At 37.9% G+C, this 10776-nt stretch overlaps 1 protein-coding gene across 3 annotated transcripts in view; it reads right to left on the bottom strand.

The window, feature by feature from the left end:
- egfem1 (EGF-like and EMI domain containing 1) overlaps window positions 1–10776 on the bottom strand; it is a 47605-nt gene that overhangs the window by 29161 nt on the left and 7668 nt on the right. For 2 of the 3 annotated variants that reach the window (XM_067508454.1, XM_067508451.1), the window contains exons 5-6: window positions 2696–2818; window positions 482–604 (exon numbers count right to left, since the gene is read on the bottom strand). In XM_067508454.1, coding sequence (XP_067364555.1) covers window positions 482–604; window positions 2696–2818 — 246 coding nt within the window. The remainder of the gene's footprint in view (window positions 1–481; window positions 605–2695; window positions 2819–10776) is intronic. The other variant, XM_067508452.1, reaches the window with a different exon arrangement.

Here is a 10776-nt window from a genome sequence, read left to right as displayed (position 1 = left end):
AGACTATGGAAAATGTTAAAGTAGACCAGATGATGGGCAAGGTCATAAGTTTGCTGCACACACCAAACCATTTTAACTTCCTAAATCTTTCTCCATATGTGAGCAGGAGATCTGCCATTTTCACACATCAGGGCACATAGGTGCAAAACCCTCAAATGCTTGTTTGAACAATTCTGGCAAAAAAAAAAAAAACGACAGAGGATGTTTAAATGATGAGTGGGCTGTAAGGTAATGTACCTTATGCATTCGTGTGCACATGCTGAACTAGATTAAACAAGTCAATTAAACAAGTATTATACCACTCTCATGTCTGTTCAAATCTTATTTGTTTAATCGTTTAAACGTTTAATCAAAAATCAAAAACTCTATGTTACTCCTTTATTGCACTGAGAGAATGTTTTCTAAATCCTGCACTGGGGAAAAATGCAGTATGATGAGAATATTGCTACCACAAACATAAATATTTTAGTGTAATACTTACCAATGCAGGTCCGACCATCAGCATGCATGCGGAAGCCTTCACTGCACTCACAGTGATAAGAGCCTGGTATGTTGACACATGTTTGCTGACATCCTCCATTGAGCGTCTCGCATTCATTCACATCTGAACAAACACATATACACAAACGTGTATACACAGGCATGTAAAGACAATCATGTCTAGTCAAATGTGTACTTTAATAGTATGCTAATCATGAACATGGAACATGATATGACCCTAAAAGCAGCCTCTCTGAGTCATTGTTTGTGACTGAGAAAAACTTGAACCAATTGTGGGACATTAATTCTTAACTCAGTGGAAGCTTAAAAAAGAAATACAGCATTAATTACATCCTTTATTGAATCTCACAGCCAAATTTGAGGCACTGGTAATGAATGATAAATGGGTTATCACACAGTTTGTGAAGCATTAAGTGTGTAATCACTTTGCTTCCTGGACAGGTGAGAGGGTCCCTCATGTGTGTCAGACTGAAACTCCACACGGACGTAAGAAAGCTAAGAAGACAAGAATAAAGTACGTGAACACTCATCACAATGAGACTCCACATCTGGACACCACATCCACTTAAGCTCCTCCTGGTTGTCACCTCTGATTCGCATGGATTGATCAGCTCCCAATAGTGATGACAGAGTAGTAGTGTGCATGGAGGGCAGAACAGTGTTGTAGTTTCTCTATGTTTTGATGGGGGGGGGGGGTTAAAAATTGAGAACACAAGGTTCAGTTTATTTGAACATAAATCACTACCAGCATTTATGGTCTTCAGAGGTCAACATACTTCCTAAATTGTGAAAATATCAGGTTGGAAAAAATGTTCACATTGGTTGCATGTAAGTGTGTTGTTCATCTGCACTCTCACCCCTCTGGCAGAAGTCTGGCAACAGACTTCTACAAAATTATCTCAATGCTAGTTTAACTACCTTATGTCCATTATTACAAGCAAAAGGTATGGAGTGTCATAGTGCAGGCCTTTCACCTTTCACTTTTTACACCCCGCACAGGGATTATGATCAGGATAAAGGAATTCATACTGTATGTGTTTGTCTAACTTGTTAAGAATCTGAATCTTTGTTAAGTGCTAAAACAAATGTTCACTAGACAACTAGACATCTCTGCAGGATCACATATTCATGAACCATCCTATCATTTTGACTATTTTATACTTTGACACACTGGCAGCTTTTGTTGAGAATGCAGAAAACAATAGACATCAGGGGATGTTTTTCAAAGTTATTACACTTATTGCTCTCTTTATGTGAGAGGACTTCTATGGGAGACACAATAGCTGCTTTTCACTGCTGTGTTTGACAGCAGGGGTTGGGGTGGTAGTGGTGGTGTCAGAGGTCGAGGGGCATGAGGTCTGAATGGTATCGTGTGACACCGTCTGGCTCAAAGAGGAGCTGCTGAGTTAGCATTTACAATTAGACAAAGCAGCAGACCAAACATTTACCGCACAAGCTGCCTTGGTAGTGTGGCAGAAAGAAATCGACAGGTGGTCCTCACAATGAACTAAATGTTTCCACAACAAAAGAGGATCTGAGGCACTCAGTTCAGTCTTTAGAAAGTTTTATCTACACTAAATTGAAAAACAGATGTGCAGCTGTCTCAGTGTTAGACACACTGTAAATAGTCTCACTCTTATCTCAATTTCCAGGATGCAAAGCTGGTTTTAAAAAATCCCCAGCAGAAAGATCACATTATAAAAATGTTTCCTCATTTTTTTCCTTCTATGCTTTAAACTTTAAATTGTCTATCTCCAGCAAAGCCCATAAAAGAAGAATCTCACATCTGTTAAAGCACCCTCCATTTGTCTACTCCAGTGTTAAGCTCTTAGACTTTGAGAGACAATATCCTGTCTTAAAGGTTAAAGGCCAGGGGCACTTGTTCACACCTGCAACTCTAAAGAACAAATGGGCTTCACTGGCAAACACTAACCGTTTTTTTTTCTATCAGACCAGATTGACTAATTGGGATAACATGCTGTCTGAGAAAGTTATTAGAAAGTATATGTCTATAGAGTTATGTTGATTCTCAGTAGGTCACCCTAGGGTAGAGAATTATATTTAATGACCCAAAACAATGCAATATTTTTGCATTTAATATTTTAAAGGTTGAATTATAAACTATGACATATACAAACAGAATATAGTCTGCCTGTGTTTGTTAACACTAGACAAATCTAGATGTCTGTCTTACCAAGACATGTCTTGCCATCTGGTCCCATTCTCTTGCCTTCAAGACACTTGCAGTAGTAGCTGCCAATGGTATTGCAACAGTACCCCTCACAGCCACCTTCATCCACTTCACATTCATTAACATCTAAAAGAAAGCATTACAAGCCATTTTACTAACTTACTAACTTAATGTACAGTCTACAAAACACTGCAACCAAATCAATTGTGAGGACACAGGCATTTCCAGAGGTCTTACAGCTAACCTTTCTCTGTCTTCGCAGGGTAGATTCCTATGCTGTTTTGTCTTTATCAGCAGAAGTTAAAACAAATACTTTGGTGGGTTTATATTTGCCCATCAATGAGTAGAACATAGCCACTTTACAAATCAATCTGAATGACAGAAAGGCTTTGATAATATTTAATATTTATTTACTATTTAATAAATATAATAATAGATGGTTGGCCATTTTGTAAACCATAAAACCTTCCAAAGTTTCTCATGTTCTTTTTACTTTCTGAAGCTGAAACTGTTTCCAATTTGGTTCCCCACTTAGCCTTTGTACTCCCACAAAACCCCTCTGGGTCTTTATCTTGGTTCTGTACATTATTTCTTGGCAACTAAAAAAAAAAAAACCTTGGATTAGTATTCAGAGTCCCGAGAAACGAGCCCCTCCTGGAATTTGAAGTGTTGTGATCCAACAATTAACAAATGCTTCATGACTTCTGCTCACCATTGCAATTTGAAACATCGCAAAACCATTGTGACATGCATCACTATTGTTTGGAAAAGCTATCATGAAATCATAAAAATGTTTAAAAACGTGCAAAATCCTGAAGGGACTGACTTAGTCTGGTATATACAGCAATGCAATGACAGTATATTGTGTGACATATGATACCTAAATATAGCTGCTGGTGCACAATTTATATCCCTTTTATCTTAAAATTAAATATTTTTTGTATAGTTTATGTAAACCTGGTGTTGTTTCATATGTTTGTAATAAGCACATTGGTACCTACTGTATATACAAAATAATTACAGAGAATGTTCTATTTCTGTCAGAAGGGGCTAAGTACTTTCTTAGAAATAGCTTTTAATAGAAAATATTATTCTCATGTGTGTAAAGCAAGCGCAAATACGAAATGTTCCTGGACACAGTTTTTTATGCATTGTCCAGAGAACTAAAATGTGCCAGGCCAAATAGTCAGGGGTGGAAAAAGGACACGTGAAATGCAATGCACTAGCAGGGACTCCCCTTGTTAGGGAGGAAGACTAGTTCGGAAAGAAGCAATTATTTAGTATTCTCTTCCCATCTGCTCAACAGCTTAACAGGACACAATCCCATAACCTTTGTTTATCTTTGAATAATAATAATTAATTTCAGAAAAACAACTTGCAGACATAAGTTGGAAAGAAGTAGAGGCAGAAGACTTAAAGAGACAGCCTTAAGTAAGAGAGCAAGATGCTTTGCTGTAACAAGCTCTTTGGCAGGTTTGTGTTGTAGATTAAAGATACATGAAATCAAGGTTTGAGTCTTTAGTCCTGGCACATCTTTTGGCATAACTTTTGAGCTTTGTTGGTACAGCAAACCAGTATACTGTAACGTCCCATTACCTAAACCCCCTCGATTTATGCAAAGGTTGAGGTAAAGGACAGACTGTGAAAAACACTGCCATTAGAAAAAGCCAACACACTGTTGGGGCTCCAAGGCCCCTCTGATAGAAAACCAACAACACAGAAAACAGATTTAAATTTTACAAGCAGACTCAAGCTATTCCCCTGCCGCTTCACTCAGAGACTTTTCACTCATGTCCACACTGTCTTTGACTTAACTGTGGGTACACACCAATGGAGCAACAGGCAACTTGACCACTGTTAAAAACAGAAAACAGCCCCTGTTGCACATATACTGTAAAATGTTCGTGCAAACATGCTCTGATGGCTAAATTGTTTATTTGTTTTGTTACATCCCTGTAGATTTTGACCCCAGGTATGATCTGTAGAGTTCTGCAATACCTCAGAAACCAAGGATGGGTCGCCATGTTTATGTTTCAGGCCACACCCACACTTGGTTTCTAAGGACTGGCAGGGTTGTGTCGCTCATCTGGATGGACACACCGTCTTTAAGGAATTTCTACAGAAGACAAAAACTGTTTGAAGTCTTATAGATTCATGATCAATTGTCCATCTAGTACAAGCTTTTTAAAGTTGTCTTTACCTTCATTTTAATATTAAAAATTAGGAAATAGGTTGCTTCTTAGGATTATATTCATGCACAGATCCAAAGAATAAATAAATCTGCAGGATGGCACTAGAGCTTTTTAACAGCTCAATGCCCTGGTCTGGCTTCCTGGGCTGCATTGCCCTGCTTGCCATGGCCTTTAGACTAGTAAAACTTTAGTCTTTAGTCCAGTACAGTAGTCTAGCAATCATGAAAATTCCTCTTCTTTATGGGGGCAGAGAAATCTTGAATCTTGTTCTGCAATTTTCTTTAACTCAAATGGAGGTGACATGGACCCTTACCCTCAGGCCCCTGTCGCCTTATACACTTCCCCACTTTGATCCCACAGTTCCTGAGAGCCCTAATGAGCTCTCAATATTAGCTTGGGGTCATCATTAAGATGGCAAGTAGAGTAAGAAACTGCATTTGAAAAACATTCATTCACTCCTTGTCAAGGATAAAATATACAACTCCAATTCCATAAAAGGTGGAAGGATGTGTAAAACATAAATAAAAACAGAATGCAATGAGTTGCAAATCTCATCATGTTGAAACTGAGAGATTTTATCATTTCATGGAAAATATTAGCTCATTTTGAATTTGATGGCAGCAACACATCTCAAAAACTTTGGAAGAGGGGTAACAAAGGCTGGAAAAGTAATTACCGCAAATCCAAAACAAATGGAGGAGCATTTGACAACTTATTAGGCTAACTGGTAACAGGTCAGTAACATCACTGGGTATAAAAGGAGCATTTAAGAGAGGCAGAACCTCACCAATATGTGAAAAACTGCATCTAGAAATTGTGGAACAAATTTAAAAAAAATTTCAATGATTGTAAAACCTTTGAAGATCCCACCATCTACAGTATATAATATCATCAAAGGATTCAGAGAATCAGGAGGAATCTCTGTGCACAAGAGACAAGGTTGAAGGTCAAAACTGAATGTGCATATTCTTCGGGCACTCAGGCGGCACTGCATCTCTGATGGTATGGGGGTGCATTAGTGCCTGTGGTGTGGGCAGATTACACATCTGGAAAGGCACCATCAATGTACATAGAGGTTTTAGACTAACATATGCTCCCATCCAGACAATGTCTCTTTCAGGGAAGGCCTTACACATTTCAGCAAGACAATTCTAAACCAAATACTGCATCCATCACAACAGCATGGCTTCACAGGAGAAGAGTCCGGGTGCTGAACTGTCCTGCGTGCAGTCCAAAACTTTTAACAATGAAAAACATTTGGCACATTATAAAACAAAAAATCGTTGATGAGATTTGCAAATCATTGCATTCAGTTTTTTATTTATGTTTTACACATATTTTTGGAATTGAGGTTGTACTATATTTTCTTTACAAAGATAAGCACTCAACCATAAGGCAGACAAGGCCACAATATACAAACTAAAACAAGGAAGTTCAGCCTATCACACAAGTTTAATTGAATTGTTCAAATCTAACATCAAAGAATGTCACAACAATAGACTCAACCCCACCTGAACATGGTGTCTTTGTCCTTGAATTATGAATTAGAGGTTTGTATTTATGACAGTTCCAGATGGGGCACCAAAGCTCTCCTTCATGCATGCTACCTCTGAGATGCTCAATTGAAACTGGCCTGGAGGGGATTATTAACCCAGTATACCTATAATACATTTACCTTTAAAGAGCCTCCTTTTGTTTCTCAGAAGCCAGAAACAATATGATTAAATGTGACCCACACAAAATTAATGGATTTCAGTCATGAAAACCAATTTGACTTTGTACTTGAACAGCACTGTTTATAGTGCCTGTGTATTACACAGGCTTCCACCAAGTAATACACATGAATGCGCACATGTATGACTGCAATTATTTGTAATTCTCCACAGACATCCTGCAGGACACCAGATCATGATAACAAGGAAGCAATAGAGCCTAAACAACTCAAAGTTTAATAAAAATATACTGTAGTAAAGCACCATCCATTCCTTTCAGATCTGATAGTCCCCTGAAACCCAAATACCTGCTACCTTTTCTTGATAATAACCAGTCCTTACCCCCTCAAGTAGCCTCTGCGCCTCATATCTATAAACCTGAATCATCGATCTTCATCTCACTGATGGACTGACAGGACAGATGACACATACCATTTACCTCAACACAGAGAAATCCCTTAATACCTTTAGGAAAACTCTAAACCTACATCTCCATTCTCTTACACTTTCTAACCGGGTTATGATTTTACACTTTATTATTGCCACCTTATACTGTAAAACCAATGCCATCATGGTTTAAATATATCCATTCGTATAGATCACATTCCAGGAGCTTATTTATAGAAAATATCAAGCGATAAATGTTGGCTTGTTGGTTAATGAATGAGGGGTGGTGTCCTGTCGTGTAACAAATTGAGTGTTCTTGCAGACAAACACCAGTCAGCAAGTCCTGATTCCTGCTTATCTCATTAAGTGTTATTGACATTATTTGTTGTCTACAGTACAGTACCTCTCCTTTCCAGTTTCTCCAAGGACCAACTCTTTTTCCTCCCTCAAAGAAAACCTATTTGAAGTACACGGACAAACTTCAACTATGTGTCCATTCATGGAAAAAACATTAGGCAAAAAAAGTCAAGATCGATAACTAAATCAGCAGACATGTCTCTCGGTGCTGTCCAGTGAATGTGGAAGGCTCAGAACTCAGTGGCTGTGAGTGATACTCAAAACTGAGGTGAATTAATGTTTCTTCCTTACTGGATGGAATCTGAGTCTTCGGCAGGAATGATTTGTATTTCCTGAAATCTTTAAGCCTTCATTCCCACATTTATGTTGCAACAAATGGACACAGAAAGGAAATGCAATAAGAAGACTGATTGCTATTTTAACATCAGAAGGACTACTTCTGGAATGCCAGCCAATAAAGCTACAGAGCCACCACCTCTTTGGTAATGGCTGTAGTCATTCAATGCTGTGATATTCCACCTGATTATATGCAAGACTGAAACTGGTGACAGAGATGTATATTAAAGAGCATTATAAGATGAACTGTCAGAACTGGAAAGACACAGGGTAAAATGAGGTGGAGGGCAATGCTGAACCTGCCAGACAAATAATATAAATTTGTCTTTCAGTCTTCAATCCAACACACAACAATAGTGCGACAAAACACAGAACCTGTGTTGGAATAGAACAGAGTTTTTCTTTTGTCTTCATATTTAATGTTTTATTATCTCCTGCACTGTGAAAAACACTCCATTGTAATTGCTGTGGTCACATTCTACTTAAGCATCTCACATGTTTCCTATTTGTCCCTTCAACATAGATTTGATGTGCTACCAAAATAGGGATTTTCAGATATAGTATCCACTAGCTGTGCACATATTTTTCTCTTTTATTTTTATAACATTAATTAAACTTATTAGTTTCATTCTATTAAATGCATTAATTGAATGATGAAAACTAGGTGCTGAGGAAAGCGTTTAGTTCTTGATACCCATATTCTGTTTATTAAAATACATGTAAACCATTACATTAGTGTAATGTGTGCCATTGTGTGATGTGTGGCATTGTGAAATGACATGTATAAAATAAAGCAAACTTATTTCAATTATCTTATTAATTTGGACTAAAATGGGTAAAAAAAAACAACAACCTAGAATTAAGCACCTGCCCTGAAATATAACAAACATTTTTTACCCTACACCTCTTAATGAAATCCTCTATCAGTTCTACATCTGGAAAAGTCATTTCTGTTTGGTTCATCGGTAGGTAGGACAGAGAATATCTTCACCAGGCAGCATGAAACGTTGCTGAAGTCCTTTGGGTATGGGACTACTTTGCATTACACAGAGAAAATAAAATAAAGCTTAAGGGTTGTGGCTTTTTTCCCAGACACAGAGTAGGCATAAATTAGTATCATGCCCAAAATAATTTTTCTGTAAAAAATAAAGTCTGCTTTAAATCTTGAACTAAACTTTATCCACATTTAACCACATAAACACATCCAAGTCCCACTTGTTTCTGAGGAACTTAATGTTAACACACATATTCAGTTACACTTACACTAGTATTTCCAATAGTCCTAAATCTCAAACGCCAAAGAGTTGCAACATGTGTTCAAACATTTGATATGTATCCAGTGTTTTGATCAGTGAAGTTAAATGGCTTATATTCCTTCAGCTATCTTGCTAAAACACCATGTACTTTTGTTTGCAAGAGTAAATGTCCTGTAAATGTCATCATAAAATATCTTATCACTCACCTCTGTTTTACATCTGTGTTTAACGCCAACACTATATGGACATAGCCAACACAAGTTCAAGGAGGTTGAACACCTTTGACCTGAGTGTGTTTCAATGCTACTGTAAGAATCTGCCAGTGAGCCTTGAAGGCACATGGTCATTCACACAGATTATTAGATTTAACCCACTCAGCATTAACCCTGGTAAATAGTGACGCCTTAATGCATCTGGAGAGAGAAGGGCATGTGTAAGAACTTCCCTGCCATGTGGTAGCCATTATGGCTCTAATAAGCTTCTTCCTCTGATAGCAAAGCTAAGCATGCCATGTAACACCTGCACTGCTTAGTGTGTCCTCGTGATAGGTCAGCTAGCTTAAAGCCTGTGTCCTGGGTTCTGATTCCATATGTACAGATAGACAGTGTTTAAAAAAGTGATACCAGCAAATGACAAGTGAATACTTCCGTCTTTGTCTCAATGTTTTTCCAAGACAGACATATATGTTTCTCCACGAGAAGAGTTACGAGAGACCTTTGTTTCTATAATGATCCATCTTCTCCATTTACACTCCATCGTGGACCTTTTCAACGTGACTGTGTGATGGATTCACTGTTAGCCTCAAGAATTCAACTTTCAGCTTCCAATTCCTGTCAGTAATAAAAAAATGACACTGAAAATGGAACAGCTGTGACTGTCATTACATGAGGAAAAAACAATATGCTACTGAACTTTAATCATAGCAGCTCTGGTTGGAACAATAAGCCGCCTGACCTTTGGAATCTTCCCAGAGGAAAAGTTTGATCTTGAAACTCTTTTACCGTTACATACAGTGGATAACCAAATGAAAACAAGCACCAGGGACATTATGGTCTTTATACTGCACTAGTATCTTGTTTCATAACTGACATTAAGTGATTCAGCAAAGTAAGTTTAATAGCTGATTATCAATGTTTATGACTACCTTAAAAATGTTGTTCATTTATAGTTCTGGATGTCCATAGAAAATATATCCAAGGACTGATCCTGTTAAGTGGAGGCAGGGGGGGATTAACTTAGTTGTTAACTTAGTTGGTTAACCAGAAAACTCTCAAGGGACCTGTTCATTTCTGAAGGCGTACATTAACGTTAATATAGTTTTCACTGACCCTTTTCAGAAACCTCTAATAAAAAGAACATGAGAGCTGCTAGCCAAAGCAAACACCAGCCTGTCAGATGTGATCATGAGATCTCTGCCACAGCTCTTTATAAACACAAATAACATCACGGCATCTACACCCTAAAAACTTCAGCACCACAGTAGCTGGAAACAAAAATTTGGTATAAAAAACGAAACCAAGAATAACAATAAGGCCTGTCAGCATCACAGTACCACATCATATCATAATTCAATACACAGTCTGGACTACGGTTTGACAGAATTCAAACCCTTTCATCTGTTAACTTTACAATTAGATCACGCCACAGTATCCAGGACAAAAAAGCATTAAGACAAAGAGAGTTGTGCATAAATGTTAAAAAAGCTTGTCCTCCCCTCGTTTGCTGACAATAATTTATCCTGAACCTATCATAGTCCTAATACTTCCCCATTTATCTCACAGCCAGAGAAATACCAGGGAGAGTAGATGTTCAAGGCGCCCATGTAGCTTAAGAGCTAATACAAA

This window comes from Channa argus, chromosome 6 (assembly GCF_033026475.1).
Source record: "Channa argus isolate prfri chromosome 6, Channa argus male v1.0, whole genome shotgun sequence".
Taxonomy (NCBI): Eukaryota; Metazoa; Chordata; class Actinopteri; order Anabantiformes; family Channidae; genus Channa; species Channa argus.
The sequence above is the reverse complement of the archived record's forward strand: the minus strand, read 5'-3'. Positions and strand labels throughout refer to the sequence as shown.